Source organism: Erythranthe guttata, chromosome 6 (genome assembly GCF_056151865.1).
Source record: "Erythranthe guttata isolate IM_541 chromosome 6, IM_541, whole genome shotgun sequence".
Lineage (NCBI taxonomy): Eukaryota > Viridiplantae > Streptophyta > Magnoliopsida > Lamiales > Phrymaceae > Erythranthe > Erythranthe guttata.
In genome coordinates, this window is record NC_142538.1 from 3128950 (window position 1) to 3145687 (window position 16738).

Sequence of the window (16738 nt, forward strand, 5' to 3'; positions counted from 1 at the left end):
TAAATTTGAGGAGTTGAGGGGTGGTTATAATTATCCAAACAGGAGGGGGTTTTCGTAATTTTAACAATACTTTAGGGGGTTGTTGTAATTTAACCTATATTTATTTTCCTATGGGACCACCGACGACCATGTCAGAAGTTGAGATCATGTGCAATGCTTTTCATGTTTTTTTGTTTTATTGACAAATAAAAATAGATGCTATATATAAATGCGTGCAAGTGAAGTAACTTTTCAATCACCATCTAAATTAAAGGCCCTAAATCTTAGTGCCAGCTACAAAAAAGATATCGTGACAGCAAACTAAATTTCGTTCATGTATTAATAAGAATAATATACTTAAATGCATTTTATTTTCTTTGGTCAACACTGTATAACTCCAATAAATAAATATTTTTAAATTAAATGCATATGTATTTATAATTAATTCAACAAAGACCAATCTCCCAGGCTGTCTGATAATTAGTTGAGATTCGTTATAAATTAATGTCGGCTCAACTATATTTATTTACAGTTGAAGCCCATTATGAGTTAATAAGATTCAATAGTGGGCTGCATGGTTTTTTAGAATATACATTAAAATTAATAAAATGGAATTGCGGGTCAAAATGGGCCGGGCCAGCCCGTCTTACATGCATATATAGTCCAACAAGTCTTTTTTTACAATCAAAATGTACAATAATATACATTCAATTTTTTTTATTCTTCATTTTGATTGTACATATTGCATTCAATATTCACTAATCATATTTTTACCATAAACATTTTTTTAAGTTATTCATTAATTATTAACTCGTCGGTTTTGTAAATAAATTATTATTATTATTATTATTATTATTATTATTATTATTATTATTATTATTATTATTATTATTATTATTGTTATTATTTTATTTTATTTTATTTTATTTTGTTCTATTATTATTATACTAGTAATGTAGTTTGTGGGTAATAAAAAATAAAAACAAGGCCCAGGTAGTAAGAGATATTTTGGAGCATTGAAAAAACGTGTTTAAAGTGGATAGCGCGTTTTGAGTGTGATGAATTATTGGGTCTGTTCCCCATAACGCGTGTATTGTCACACTGCTGGAATTTTCCACAGTTGCATTTATGAGCCATGCTTAGCTACTGAGTGTAGTATTTTTTTTTTTTTATTTTTTTTTTATTTTTTGTTTCTTGAAACGTGGATTATTCCATCTGGCTATATTTATATATTTCTTATTTTCGAATCTTTTATTTACATCGTTAATTATTATTAATTTAAACTAAGTTATTTACAGCAAAAAAAAATAATACAATACAAAATTCCACTCATTTGATACATGATTACAAAATTTTAAATAATATAGGCCAAATAAATTTTATCTATTTAAAAACTAGCTAGAGAAATTTCGTAATGCAACTATATTTGGTCGTCTATTGTGTGCTGACTGTGACCTTTGAAATTGTCTTTTATGATGACTTTGTTAATAATTATTTATCAGAAAAAATAAATTAAAATATTTAGAACTTAATAGCATAAGATAAGATGATAAGAATTTTTATTTTGTCCGATATATGTTCTTGCTATTTTACCAAGGACGAAAATTAATCCAATTAATCTAAATAAAGTAATGATGATGATACTAATAACAATAATAATAATCTAAAATTCAATAATTAGTAGGTTTTAACTTTCAAGTGACCATATAACTGTGGTGTGTGTGTGTGTGTGTCTGTGTGTGTGTGTGAGAGAGAGAGAGAGAGAGAGAGAGAGAGAGGCCGGCAGGATTCTTTTGAGGATTCCAAACGAGTGAACCCCACACGTGACGGACAAATCCGTTATGGCGGTTCTCAGCACTCGAGTGGGACCCACTTCCCCAATCTTGCATTTGCATCTGGGTTTGCATTTGAATTTGCATTTCAGTTGAGTTTGAATTTACATTTGGGAAATGGAACCAGTAAGACACAGAAGTGGTGTGAGAGAGAGTGAGAGGTTGGACCCTTTCTTTTGAAGATTTGACTATTGACCAATTTGAAAAAGTTCTGAAATTATAAGAAATAAAATATAATATATTAAAAAAAAAAGTTTTCTTTTTTAAAAAGAAAGAAAGAAAGAAGAAGAGAAGCCACACTTTCCTACTCCCTTCCTCCACACACACCTTCTGTAAAATTTGAACAGAATATATACACATACATATATACATATATATATAAACTCAGCTCCTTTCACAACTCAACCCACAACCCAGTACTAATTCTTACACAATTCAAACATTTTCTCAACCAACTTATCCTCTCTCTTTTTTCATTACAAGGTATGCTTTCTTCATTTTTTGCAAATAAAGACTCGATTTTTATTTCTTTTTATTACATGTTGGATGGGTTATATTTAATTATTACTCTTATGGGCTTTGATTTTGAGTCTTTTTATTCTGGGCTAATTAACGACCAAGTCTTTTGTAAATTTAGTTTTCTTTGTTTTTGATGTTTGTTGAGGGAGTCTTGTTGACACCCTGGATATAGGGTGGAATTAGCCGTTCATTGTCGACATTAAAAAAATGTTTTTTATTAATTTTTATTATTTAAGGAGGCCTGGTTCAGACAATAATAGGTGGAATTAACAACAGATTTCTGATTAGTTATCGATGTTTGCACATATTTATTGATTGAGATTTGTTGTTCTCCATTCACATCTGAGAATCCTAAATTAATTTCTCCCTCTTTCTACTTTTCCTTCAGGGTTTCTTCATGTGCAGTGGTTCAAAGAGTAAACTTTGCCCTTTTGATTTGGAAATGGAAACTGGATTTCAAGATGATAAAAATGGGATCTTGAACACAAATTTGCTTGATTTGGCAGCTACAGACGATTTGGCTGGTTTTATCCATGGAGTAGAAGAAAAGGGGTGTGATCTTAACAAGGCAAGCTTTTGGTACGGCAAAAGCTTCGGCTCGAAGAAGATGGCTATGGAGGAAAGAACCCCCATCATGATTGCTTCTTTATACGGGAGCACCAACGTTTTGAACTACATAATAAGCACCGGCCTAGTCGACCCCAATCGAGCTTGCGGCTCTGATGGCGCCACCGCCCTCCACTGCGCTGCCGCCGGCGGCTCACCGTCATCTGCCGATGCGGTTAAGATCCTGATTGATGCCTCTGGCGACATCCACGCCCTCGATTCCAACGGGAAGAAGCCGAGCGATGTGATCGCGCCATGTGTCAAGCCCTCGTTCAATTCGAAGAGGAGATCACTCGAGATGCTGCTGAATGGAATTAACGGAATCGATTCCGATTTCCCGGAAGTTGAAGAAGAAGAAGGGAGAGTGGAGAAGAAAGAGTACCCGGTCGATGTATCCATGCCCGACATAAACGAGGGTGTTTACGGGTCGGCCGAGTTCAGGATGTATAGCTTCAAGGTGAAGCCTTGCTCGAGGGCTTACTCGCACGACTGGACCGAGTGCCCCTTCGTCCACCCTGGCGAGAACGCGAGGAGGCGTGACCCCAAGAAGTACCACTACTCTTGCGTACCCTGCCCCGATTTCAAGAAGGGAGCCTGCATAAAGGGGGATTCTTGCGAGTATGCACATGGTGTATTCGAATCTTGGCTCCATCCTGCCCAATACAGAACCCGTTTGTGCAAAGACGAAACGGGTTGTTCAAGAAAAGTTTGCTTCTTTGCACACAAGCACGAGGAATTGAGGCCGTTGTACGCTTCGACGGGGTCTGCTATGCCCTCTCCTAAGCCCGTTCCGGTGGAGTTGAGCCCATCTCCACCAATGTCCCCGTCGGTGGTTAATTGCTCGTCTCCCATGTGGATGCAGAACAAGATGGCGAGCCTTTCCACACCGCCGCCTTCTCTGCAGCTGCCGGGCAGCCGCCTCAAGTCTGCCTTGAGCGCGAGAGATGTCGAATTCAATATGGAATTGCTCGGATTGGAGAGAATCCGAACCCAACAACAGCAGAGGCAACTGGTGGAGGAGATGGCTGGCTTGTCTTCTTCCCCGTACAGAGATTTCATCAAACCTACGAATCTTGAAGATGTCTTTGGATCTCTCGATCCTTCGTTGCTATTCTCGCCGAAAATCAACAACACCACCACCAGCAACACGAGCTCTCCGACAGGGTTTCAGATTCGTCAGAATGCGAACCAGCTTCGGGCGAGCTACCCTTCGAACGGGGCTTCTTACGGAGGGTTCGACTCGTCTGCAGCCGTGGCTGCAGCGGTGATGAATTCGAGGTCGACTGCATTTTCGAAACGGAGCCAGAGCTTTGTTGACCGGAGTGGAGGTGGCTACAACAACCGGGTCGGGTTTGCGGGTTCGCCCAAATCGCCCGGCCCGTTGATGAATTCTAATAGTCTTTCGGATTGGAGCTCCCCGGATGGGAGGTTGGATTGGGGATTTAGTGGCGACGACGCCAACAAGCTCAGAAAGTCGGCTTCTTTTGGTCTTCGAAGCGGTGCACCAGTGGCAACGGGCATGGGTCGACCCGAATTGGACGGGTCGGACGGGTCGTGGGTTCAATCAATGGTGAGAGATGGTTCGGGCCGAGGTGGTCCGGGCCATGATATGATGCCTCATTGGGTTGATCAGATGTACATGGAGCAGGAGCAGATGGTGGCTTAAAGACTCAATCTTTTTTCAAGATTGTTCCTTTTTTATTTATTTTTACATTGACTGATATTCTTTCAGATTCTTATTGATGGGGAAGTGAAGAAAAAACATGACAAGTTCTTGGGGGAGGTGTAGTAATTAAATTACATATTGTTGCAGTTTAATTTTAGTAGAATAATTAGATTGAAGAAATAATTTTTATTTTCTTTTATTTTTTATATTCTTCCCTGTTGAAATAGTTCTTATGTAACAGTGTTAATTCTCATGTATCATAGAGAATGAGGAAATGAAAGCAATATTTATATATAAAGTTTTCTGCATTTCTGATGTAATAACTTGTTTATTTGTTCTTTCCATTCAATTGAATTTATTCTGAAATTGCTTGAAATTTCTTAGATTCTTTACAAAGATAAACAAAGGTTGCAAGAGATGGTGACAGGTTGTTTTATTCATTTTCCAATGTGTGAATAAATAAATAAAAGAATAAAAAGGGAATATTCTTGGGGGTTTCTTGGATAAAGGGAGGTGATAAAATAGTGAAGAAATTGGCATGATGGGATGTCCATATGAATCTCTTGGGATTAGGGCAACCTAAAAAGAGAGCAAAATGGTGGGTGCTGTTTGGTAGTGGAGGTCACTATCTTTGTACAAGAATAGGTGTGCACTAAAAATAATTCATTTAGTTATTAATGGTGCAAAATATGGATTGTGAATTGAAATAAACCTGACAAAAAGCATGCGAATAATTATCATTCTCCCACACAAATCTACTTTTTTGTTAAACTCACTTTTTTATTATCTTTTTTTCTTCTTTTTTTTTTTTTCCCTTTTTTACATGTATTTTCATTTTTCTTAAAATAATTGTCGTTTAAGATTTCATCTCATAAATTAGAAAATTAGTGATTGATAGTATCTATGAGGAATAATAAGAGCAAATATAGAAAAAACTAGGACAGGATTTTGGATAGACAAAAATAAAATAAGGACAAAACTTGAAGTTGGATATTAGAGACTGAAATGTTGCAAGTCGTTTGACATTTATTAATACAATTTTGAAACTGTAAATCTTTGAGTTAGCTTTCGAATACAGTTTGAATCAACTAGAATGGATGTCGTACGATAAAGTTATTCATGCATGAATTACGTTTTAAATTTTAAATCAAAACATCACAGTTATAAACTCGTTCATTGACTCATTCATACATCCAATATTAATAATTCAAGTTGAACTATAAAACTAACTCGACAAACTACAAATTTCAACCTAAAAAAATGGTCAAACTCAAATTTGAAGTCGAAATAGTATTATCGAAATTGAAACAACATTTATGATATGGATTATTCGATTATGAATCAATAATAAAGTGGGAGCTGACTTTTCTTGGGAATCACATTAGTAGTACAGGTGTGTGTTTTTGACTAAAAACGGGTCGGGTTTGGAGGTAGGACGAAAGACATGATTGTCCACTTCAATTGACAGCCCATAAACAAGAAAATTCATTATTTGAATTATTCAAACGTGTGGGTCCCTTTCTGCAATTATATCTCTATTTCTCTCTCTTAAATAATTCATTGTTGCTTTATTGCACAGCCGCCCCTAAACTACTTTTTTTCTCTCTCTCTAGTCTCCACCGCACATAAACATATTTTTTCCAATCCATTATCCTCTCACCTTCAACTTTTTATTTTATTATTTTTTTGTGTTAACATTATTTAAAAACAAAAGGACCAAGTGGAAACATTGACCTAACTTTTGTGCACATATGAATTCATATTTGACAGCGACATCGTCCTTGAGGTTTTCTAGAATCTTTAATTCTAAATTATTTTATTTTGAGGGGTTTTTTTGTAAATTAAAAAACAATGATTTTTATTCTAATTGGACTATTGGGCTATTGGGCCGACTTAGTTTTCCAATTTAAAGTAAAGCCCAATTGGACCAATCTATTGCAGACTAGCCCACACAATTTTTTTCTTTTTGCAAAATAGAACAATAAATTTTATTTTCTTGAATATCCAACATAATAATAAATTTATAATTACCGGCGGTTTTAGTCTCTACTTTCGTTCACTCTCTCCGGCAGCAGCAAAAATGCTCTCAGGTTTCTCTCTGTTCTACAAACGTAAATAAATGTAATAAGTAATTAAGTGTATGAATTTTTATGATCCAGCAATGTTTAATGCTTGTTCGTCAATGGGGTCTGTCACTGTATCGGTGTCCACTGAGTGTCTGCGCGACAGGTGTTTGTGAAAATTCCTCACTGATTGAACTAAGTAATTTTTAAGCCTTTGCCCAAGAAAATAACCCTCTTACAACATCGCCGGATTGAAATGGTTACGGTCCAATAGCTTCTTTCAATCCTGGAATTTTGTATTGACTGTATTTTTTTACTTGATATTCATTTTTTGTCAGGTATAAATGTTGGAGTTCAGCTTCTGCCTAAAGTCTCTAGTGTTCGAAAATTTCCAGGTGTGTTTGTCAAATGGGGGTTGTATTTGGGGCCGCATATGATTATCCATTTCGATTCCGTTTTAATAAAGATGGTGGCATTGTGTGTTTGATTCTCCCCAACATTGTTGTAATTGGATACTTGGTAAACAATGCGATTCTAGCTGAATTTTATTCCAATATTTGACTTTGCTGCGCGAATGTGACAAAATGCGGGGTTTTTTTTTTCCGTTTAATGTTAATTAGAAGATAATGTTTTTATCTATGTTCGAGATTCCAACTTCAAACAATAATATTATTATAGGCTAGTGAACATGATTTGTTGCCACTTGTATCTGCTGCACCTAAAACGGATCGCCTCTTGGAAAAATTAGATTGTATGTTCTATTATGCCACCGACTAGTGATAATACATAGTATTTAGTGTTTGAAACATTCTATCATTACAAGATTGGAAATTGATCTATTCTAACATTGCCACCAATCTGCAGATCTGCACTGTGAAGACGTGCATTTATCTAGCAGCCGAACTTTGACAAAGATGAAAACATGTGCATCAAATCAGCCGATACAAATTTCTGCTGCTAACAAGGAACATGAACATAACAGACCTCTAGTTAAAATGTGTGGAATCACATCAGCGAGAGACGCTGCTATAGCAGCAGAAGCAGGTGCAGATTTTATCGGAATGATTATTTGGCCCAACTCAAAAAGGTCCGTTTCCCTTTCTGTAGCTAAAGAGATTTCAAAAGCGGCACGGGAAAACGGAGCTCAACCGATTGGCGTATTTGTGGATGATGATGCGGAAACAATGCTGAGAGCTGCTGATAAAGCAGGACTCGAATACGTGCAGGTTATAGTTCTTTGCCAGCATTGTTTTACATTCTTTTAACTCTCCCCTCTCTTTGTTCAGTCTATACTCTCGTATACATGCAGCTTCATGGACATGGTTCTCGAAATGCTTTTCTTGATGTAGTGAAAGAAAATAAAATAATATATGTTCTTCACGCAAACGAGGAAGGGAATCTTTTGAATTCTGTTTCTGATGAAGAATGCTCTCAAGTTGATTGGGTTCTTGTTGACAGCGCGAAAGGTGGCAGGTACGAATATCTCGAATTCGGTAGTCTTAATTTACACTCTTAACTATCCCAAATCCTTTAGAGCAACAGTGTGATTATATTTTGCTAAAATATGAGAGCATAACTTCGATAATTTGCAGAGGCATTGATAGGAAAGAATCACACTCTGAATCATATTAATGGTGTCTTTTCTCAATATATTTTTGTTTTGGTGTCACGGTTGCAGTGGTAAAGGATTTAATTGGTCGAAGTTTAAGCTACCACCGATTAGGAGTAAACGAGGATGGATGCTAGCTGGTGGGATTAATCCAGAAAATGTGTATGAAGCACTTTCTACACTCAGGCCAACTGGAATTGATGTGAGCAGTGGCATTTGTGCCACAGACGGCATACAAAAAGATAACTCGAGAATATTGTCTTTCATGACGGCAGTTAATTCTGTGCATTATTGAGTGACGATGCTCAACGAATCTTTCCTTCTCAAAACCATGCAAAATAGTACGTGGTAATATCTCTAAAACCAGTTTATGTTTTCTGTTCGTAATTCTTAAGTTATGACGCATCACAGTCTCCGATAATCTTTGTTTCTCTTTATTTTCATCGGTCGGGTCTCTTGTATCGTATGACATTCTTTTATTAGTGGAATAAGAAACCATTGCTTTGTTGATTACGTTCTAATCATTTTACTATCACCTAGTTTCTTGTTAGTCATAAGAAATAAGGCACTAACATCACCGATAAGTGATAACTACTGAATACTCATCAACTAACAATAAGCTGCAGTGTATTTCATAAACCACAAGGACAATAAAATCCATTTCTCTTTTTCGGTTTGTCTGAATAGGTCCAGACAGGAATATGTATAAATAAATAAATTAATTAAATCACTAATTGTTGCGAGAAATCCATAATCGAGTTTCCTTAATTCAATTCAGGATCGGTCTGGTAATAGAGAATATCACCAGTGTCACTCACATAATGATCCTTTCTCATGCTTCTTAGGAGTACTCCCAGCAAGTAAATTGGAATAGGCCCCGATTTTTTAGGCTCCCTGTAATATTTTCCGAGCACCGGCTTTGCTGCTTCAGTCTGCAACACAGGAATTAACAAATATTCAAGAAATGATATTAGTATTTATTAGTATATTTAAACGAGATCAACTAAACCTACCGCTTCAATCAAATGATAGTGTGGGATTTGGGGGAATAGATGATGTATGACGTGAGTCCCTATGTCATGGTGGATGTTGTTTATCCATCCGTAATCACGATCGAGTGTTGTAAGCCCACCTCTCAAATAACTCCATTCCTGTTATAATAAGATAATTGTTTCGTTTTTCCCAATTTAAAACAATTTTCCTATTCTTTTTTTAAATCGGAATTTGAATTTTACCTTTCCGCGGTACCAAGGAAGCTTATCCTCATGGCCATGGTGATGTAAGTAGGTAACTAAATCAAGCCACATCACAAAACCCTGCATCAAATTCCCAATTTGTCAACAAGTTTAGAACTCTGTTAAGAAACTGAAACTACACTGATTTTCTATATCAAGAAAGTAGTGATAGTCGATCGAAACGAGTAGTGGATAGGATTTTAGAAGTAAAACTAACGAGATAAGGTATGCCGTAGAGTTTGAGCAACTGAACGGGACCCATAACGAAAGATAATCCGACGAGTAACGCAGACATTGCTGTCCAACAAACTGTAGAGGTTATTACATCTTTCCTCTCATTTGGGACAAACAAATCACTGTCTGGATTGAAGTGAGACCCTTTTTTCCCAGGACTTCTATTCCACTGTCGTCAAATCAACCGAAAAACATTAGTAAATTTGCCGGGAAAATCATGATCAAGAAAGTGCGTCTGTGTTTTTATAAATGGAAGAAAGCAGTTGTACCAGATAGATGGGATATGCCAGCATGGGAAAGGGCAATGTGAAACGCAACTTCTTGGTGGCATTGTTCAAATTCTTGTAAATTTTCTCAGGTAACTGGAATTAAAGAAAATGAAGCGGAGCATAAAAATCGTTTCTTTTATGTATAGCAAGGTACGTAATTAAGCTACAGATTAGACGTAACGTATATACCGGGTGCCAAGATTCATCGTTCTCGACGTGCCCGTGGTTCTGATGGTGAGTCCTGTGACTAATTCTCCTGAAAAAAAAAATCATTCTCCATAATAATTCTGTTTAGGTTCATTTTCGATTATATAGATATATAAATAAAATAAAATAACACACCATCCATGATAAGGGACAAGAATAGAAGAGTGAAGGAGATGACCAGCAACACTGTTCAACTTGGGATCATTCGAGAAGCTTCCATGCCCACTGCATAATTCAAGAACCATAAAAAGAAAACCTTAAACTCTCAGAATATTCTTGAATAAAAAAAAAAAAAAAAAGTTAGTTAGTTAGTTAGTTACCAGTCATGGCCAAGAACAAAGAGAGCCCAGAACATAGTGGACTGAGCAAACCAATAGAGAGGCCAAAGAATCCAGGTGTTGTAATAAGATGCAACGGCGGCCAATCCGAAAACGACAGCAACATCTCTGACAACATAACTCATTGACCGCCATGGATCCTTAACCCAACAATGCTTCGGAATTGCTGCCTTTATATCTGTCAGCTTGAATGGGGGTGGTGCCCCGGCGTCGAATTCTTCTTCTTCTTCTTCTTCCTCCGTTTGGTGAGTTATTGAAGGCGGCGGCGCGCTCACCTTCAAAACCCAGTTTCTGTGTTGGGTAAACAACCCAACATTAATAATTGGGAAACAGAATGAAGAATGTGCTGTGGGAATTCTGAAATTTGATTGGATGGAATTCAAAGCAGATGTTTTTGTTGGTTTGGTGTAGATTCTTGGAATTGGCCTTACACCACATTCTGATAATACCCAACTAGCCATATTTTTCAGACTCACCCTCACACTCTAACTCTAGAGAGAGAGAGGAGAGAGAGAATTGTATGTATGTGCAAATGGGCTAATAAGTGGATATGTTTGTGTAGAGAAGTGGTTCGCTTATGTACACGTAAATTAATTAGCCCATTGTTTTTCAATTAGGTATTTGCCCACTTCACCGAAATAGAAACTAATTAAACTTTGATTTTTATGAATCTCTCTATATATGTTTTTGGTCGGCTTTCCCCTTACTGTTAACTCCACTTTTATTTTGCTGGTGATTATTAGTTTATTACTATTTAAATTAACTAGCATTTTTCCCCCGTGCGATGCACGGGAAATTATTTTCAAAAAAAAAAAAAAAATCAATTTAATACATAATAAGAAAATATCGTACACGAACATATTAAAATTTAATAATATATTATTATTCATATTTTATAGAACATTGGTTTATTTAAATTTTACATATTAAGATTTATAATCCAAATATAAAGATTAAAATTTAAAAAATCGTATTTCTATCTTTATCTCTTAAGATTTGAGATATATTAATGAAAAATCGGAGATTGATAATTGTTAAAAATTATAGTTAGAAATTAGTAGAGAAAAAAATGTTAAAAATAAATAATTACAGAAATACCATTAGGGTTTTTTAGGGTTGTCGAGCGTTTCTTTCTTTTATATATAAGATATAGAACCGACCCTGGTCTTGGCATAACCTAATCAATGTCGGTGTTAAGTTTTTTTTAACAAATAATAAATGTGAAAAAGAAGAAGAAAAGAGGGTTTTTTGCAAAAATCACCCATATATAATCTAAAATTGCTGAAAAAACAAATTAGCAATAATCCCACTGTAAAAATTAGTCAAAGGCAACAAGGGCCCCTGTCTAGCTTATTGTGTACTCCACATGCGAATTGTGCGACTGTGGGTTATTTTTTAACCGAAAGGACCAAAACACCCTTTAAATTATAAATTTCAAAAATTAAAGAATCACTCCGAAATTCTATATGCCCTAAAATGAAGTTCCGAAAAAAATTCAATTCAATCCTTAATCTTTTCAAAAAAAAAACCATCTTCTCCAAAATAAACAAAAAACTTCACTCAACTTCACACCATCTCCGACGTCTTCCTCATCAGAAAACATCAATCTCGATTTCTACCCTGAAACGGCATCGTCGGGCTCACCTCCGACCAGCACTTGAAGTCCGAAAACGATGACTCGCGGACGTGTGCGACGGTTGATGCACCATTAGAGAACTTTCATGGAGAGTAATTGTCTGGGTTTGGATTTGGGTTGGGGGTGGGGTGGTTTGAGGAAGAAGAGCAATTGTACAGTAATTTGATTTTTTTTTTTCTTTAGATACATTTTTAGTATTTTTTTCATTTTTTTTTTTATTTTTGGGTTGGCTATTTTTTTTTTTGGTTTAATTTTTATTTAGGGTAATTATGTCATTTCATTTAATTCAACAATAAAAAACGAAATTAGGGGCAGTGTGCTTTATAGAAGATAACCATAAGAGGATTCTTGTTAATTTTATTAACACAAGGATTTTTTCGACCATTCGAGATTATACATGGGGTTTTATGCAATTAGCTCAAAGAAAAAAACACAAGTGCGCTAAGAAAGAAGCGTAGCCCTCAAGCAGGGCAGCAGCCTGCCATCCACCAGAGTTGTAGAAAACATATTTAATTATGGAAATATATATACGGAAAAGATTAAAAATAAATAAACAAAATAGTAATCGTGCGTGAATAATAACTATAACAGCGTTTATGGTTTAGTAGGATGAATAAACATTAAATAATACAACAGGACATAGTACTCCAACCAACTCATCACACGCCACTACTGGTAGTAATTATCAGTTCCAATTATTTTTAATACAACACGAATATTCCTTCTCTTTCAAATTAATTTAATTTCCACCTGCATACATAAAGACATTATTTAATTGGAATATCGAAAGATGCCCTATTCATCTTGAATGAACCAAAATGGTACGAGTGATGATTTCGATTTTCGAGTCCCTACAATTATTGGAAATGATTCTAATTAATGCTAATTAATTTAAATTATTTTCCCGTTTCAAATTAATCTGTTTTAGGGATTTTTTTTTCTTCAATATTCCAGTATCTAATTTTTTTTGGAATTTTAATAATGCTTTTTTTTTTTTGAAGTTTTGCTTTTATTAATCAAAACACTAAAGTCTTCATTTTATATATCTTGTAATAGTACTTTATTTAATGACAACTTAAGGTTGGACCATATGCAATGATTTGTGTGTGTGTTTAGAAAAACCTTAAATGACACACATTTAAAGCTATATTTGAATTAGTATAACTTTTTCAAGAAATAATTTAATTTTTTTTTTGCATGAATTATGAGTTATGACATTACCATATATAAATATTATTATCATCAGTATATGTTTTTAAAATATAGGTTGAAATTTAATCACTTAAAAACTGAATATTGTTTTCCATTTCTCTTGCAAGGCCCTTAATTCCCGTGAAGGCGGGAGAATCGCTTATATAAACAACCCACCCTACTCTCTCTCTCTCTCTCTCTCTCTACAATATGGCATCCTCAGCTGAAAAACCTCACCTCCACCACCACCACCTGCCTACTACTCCCTTTGCCACGACGGCGGCGCCACCGCCAACCCCCGCTACGCAGCCCAACCTGACATCAGAATCCACCACCCACGACTTTCTCTCCCATCTCCTCCACCGCCTCCCTCCCGCCCTTTCTCTCTCCCTCCCCACCCGTCGCTCCTCCCCACTTTCCTCCTGCGCCGCCGCCGCTACCCCTCCTATGATCTCTCTCTCCGATCCGACGCCCTCTCTCCACTCATCCCTCCTCTCCGCTTCCACCAAACTCGGCCTTTTCCACCTCACACAACACGCCGTCTCCTCCCACCTCGCTCTCTCCGCCGAATCTGCCGCCGCCTCTCTCTTCAACCTCCCCGACCACCAAAAAAAACACCTCTTCCCCAACAACTGGCCGCTCGGACACGAAATAGAAGATGACGACGACGATGACGACGAAAGCTCATCCGCCACCGAGTCGTTCTGTCTCGACTCGTCGTGCTCCGCCGAGTCAGAAAACGAGTTGAACATGGACTCACTGCGCGAGTTTACTCATGAACTGGAGAAGCTTGGATATGAGTTGGTTGAAGAGTTGGCTTCTGCTGTCGGGTTCGAGAAACCGGGTCGAAACGAGCTCTGTTCGCTGATGTGGATATCCGAAGGGATGAACAAACCGGGTCGGGTTTACCCGTATGCGTTGGGCTTGCATTACCAAATAAGGGCCCAGAAGCAGTCGTTGTTGTCGGATTCGGGCTGGGCCACCGTGATGAGGCCCGCGCACTCTATCTTGGTCACTCTTGGAGACATTGCTCATGTAGGCCCCACTAACTCTTTCTTTTTATATTTTAATATTACATTTTTCCGCAATTTAAATATATAATCTTATTTTGTCAAAAAAAAAAAAATATATAATCTTATTCATTCATTTATTTATTTTTAAAGGCGACCAATATACATAATTTATTTTAATATATTATTATTATACATTTCCTATTTTAATCTGAAAACTCGTATGATTAATTAGTGTATTATTGATTATGTAGAGTGAGAAAGGATATTAGGATAAATATAAACCCCATGTGTGAGTGATTATTTAATTGAAATGGCTGTCAAAGCAGCCATTATTGAACCCTACAAACCCTAACAAATTAAATCTCTAGATTATATATTGACAATTCAATGACGTGTAAATGGAGCTGCTCTTTTTAGGTGTCTTAATCCACATCTTCAAATGAACATGAAATGAGTTTCATTCGCATTTGGCTACATACGTTAAGGTCAAATTAATTACAATTAGCTGACCACTTAATATACGTGTAATTAGGCAAAAAATAACATGTCATAATTAAAAATGAGTATTTATGTGGAGAGAAAATATCACTTGGTATTTTTCTTAAAAAGTGTAATGATTTTGGCTTTTTATTTATTTATTAAAATTGGTGTTATTAATTTGATTAATTAGGGTTATCTGATACTAATACATGACAGGTTTGGAGTAACGGTAAGACGAAGAAAGTGAGAGGAAGAGGTATTCCAATTAGTTCAGGTGGTGATGTCGACGATTGCATGACAATGTCTTTGCTCATCACACTTCAATTGGAGAGCACCGTCTCCCCTCTCGTTATCGGCTTAGTCGCTGATCGAGAATGCGATTCTACGGGTGACGACGACAGATCATCGGAAGCGCCATTGTTCAATTCCTTCTCTTTTGAAGAATACGCGTGGAGAGTTTATCACGAGCGTTTGCTCCTCAAAGATCCTCTCGTTAGATATCGTGTTTGATATTATCTATTTTGTGGTGGTGTTGTTAAATGGACTTTAACAATTTTGATTTTGATTTTATTTTTTCAAATTAATATATCGTGTGTTTTGAGTTTCTTTTACGATAACCAAAATTGCCCCCCCACTTTCGGCAAATGTGGCCCAGCAGGCCCAATGTGCAACACTGGTAAATTAATATGATAATAATATTCCCAACTAATTACTTTTACACCCTTACCTAGGATAATAAGATAATAAAAGTTACATGAAAGCTTCTTCTGGAGTTTAACAAGAATTCAGATTCCTAAGAAAAATATTGAATCCACCTCATTAATCTATTTTCTTTGCGGCGGTCTAACACTTGAAGCTCCATAGTAAAAAAGTACCAGTGATCGGTATAACCCTGAGAATTTTCTCGATCATCTAATCTTGATTGTTGGTTCTTTATGCTTCGATCCCTACCACTCACTCGAGATATTTAGCATCCCCCTTTTTCCCAAAACATACTTTCTGATCGTTTTCTCATCTCTCTCGTCTGGTTGTACCATTGTATTCACTGTGTCTTGCCATTTAATGTCTACATGTTCGTTTAACTATGACGATGGATGTACCATTTTTGTTCTCTACTTTTGAGACAATTTTCGTTTTTCATCTATGTAGCAAACCATTTTGTGTGGGAGAGAAGTAGAACAAACTCAATTGAATTTCTAGTCTCTTTAGATTTCTATTCTTCGGTGAGCGAGTAATATACACTTCTGAGTGAAGAAAACACATGAGAGTTCAAAACCAGTGAGATTGAGAGTTTGAGTGAGAGAGTTGACCAAAAATTAAGTGGTTCTACTCAGACTTAGAGTTTCGGTGATAGAATTTGTGCGGGGCTTTTGGTGTCATCGCCAGTGAATTCTGGACGAGAAAATATGACATTGTTTGAGCCGTAAACAAAAAGTTTAGCATCTTCTTCATAGAAGTTTTGCACTATGTAGCTTTCATGTTACGACATTTTTCCATTTCTATAAGATCATTATGTAATAAAATAGAATTCTATAATAAAATAGAATTATATATTGTATACTATTTATCTTCGAGTTCAAATGAATGCCCAACAATGCACAGTATTACAAATATATCAATTTCAAAGACAATCTCAAGCTTCTACTTATCAATGATAGTTTTGTAATTGTTTTATATTTTACAAGGTATTGAAGACAGTAGACACATTCAACGTTTGTTCATTAGATAATTCAAACACAAATTAGAACTTTACATTTTCTTGAATGTATTCATCTATTGATTCCTCTAATTTCTATGAATTTATCAATAGTTTCACTAAATTAATAAAATAATTCAATCCCGAATTTATTAATTTTATAGA

General features: G+C 36.1%; 4 protein-coding genes across 8 annotated transcripts; 3 read left to right on the forward strand and 1 right to left on the reverse strand.

The window, feature by feature from the left end:
- Positions 1 to 1969: 1969 nt before the first annotated feature.
- On the forward strand, positions 1970 to 4910 carry LOC148769901 (zinc finger CCCH domain-containing protein 29-like). 2 transcript variants are annotated; one of them, XM_088819456.1, is made up of 2 exons: positions 1970 to 2294; positions 2719 to 4910. In XM_088819456.1, the coding sequence occupies exon 2, from the start codon at positions 2728 to 2730 to the stop codon at positions 4600 to 4602; it is 1875 nt and encodes a 624-aa protein (XP_088675582.1). In that variant the 5' UTR covers positions 1970 to 2294; positions 2719 to 2727; the 3' UTR covers positions 4603 to 4910. The 2 variants fall into 2 exon arrangements, with proteins under 2 accessions (XP_088675582.1, XP_088675583.1); XM_088819457.1 differs by lacking the exon at positions 1970 to 2294 and adding an exon at positions 2381 to 2590.
- Positions 4911 to 6564: 1654 nt separating this feature from the next.
- On the forward strand, positions 6565 to 8787 carry LOC105977366 (N-(5'-phosphoribosyl)anthranilate isomerase 1, chloroplastic). 4 transcript variants are annotated; one of them, XM_013002666.2, is made up of 5 exons: positions 6565 to 6692; positions 7004 to 7060; positions 7530 to 7891; positions 7975 to 8138; positions 8344 to 8787. In XM_013002666.2, exons 1-5 carry the CDS (start codon positions 6683 to 6685, stop codon positions 8567 to 8569), a joined length of 819 nt encoding a protein of 272 aa, XP_012858120.2. In that variant the 5' UTR covers positions 6565 to 6682; the 3' UTR covers positions 8570 to 8787. The 4 variants fall into 4 exon arrangements, with proteins under 4 accessions (XP_012858120.2, XP_088675584.1, XP_088675585.1 ...); XM_088819458.1 differs by having other exon boundaries at positions 6661 to 6864; XM_088819459.1 differs by having other exon boundaries at positions 6661 to 6831.
- A 97-nt stretch (positions 8788 to 8884) lies between these two features.
- Positions 8885 to 11250, reverse strand: FAD8 (fatty acid desaturase 8). Its single transcript, XM_013002829.2, has 8 exons — positions 10540 to 11250; positions 10355 to 10444; positions 10202 to 10268; positions 10013 to 10105; positions 9727 to 9912; positions 9510 to 9590; positions 9288 to 9425; positions 8885 to 9206 (listed from the first exon to the last, which is right to left on the reverse strand). Exons 1-8 carry the CDS (start codon positions 11016 to 11018, stop codon positions 9039 to 9041), a joined length of 1302 nt encoding a protein of 433 aa, XP_012858283.2. The 5' UTR covers positions 11019 to 11250; the 3' UTR covers positions 8885 to 9038.
- Positions 11251 to 13466: 2216 nt separating this feature from the next.
- On the forward strand, positions 13467 to 15482 carry LOC105977365 (2-oxoglutarate (2OG) and Fe(II)-dependent oxygenase superfamily protein). Its single transcript, XM_088819453.1, has 2 exons — positions 13467 to 14419; positions 15094 to 15482. The coding sequence occupies exons 1-2, from the start codon at positions 13595 to 13597 to the stop codon at positions 15385 to 15387; spliced, it is 1119 nt and encodes a 372-aa protein (XP_088675579.1). The 5' UTR covers positions 13467 to 13594; the 3' UTR covers positions 15388 to 15482.
- Positions 15483 to 16738: the final 1256 nt, after the last annotated feature.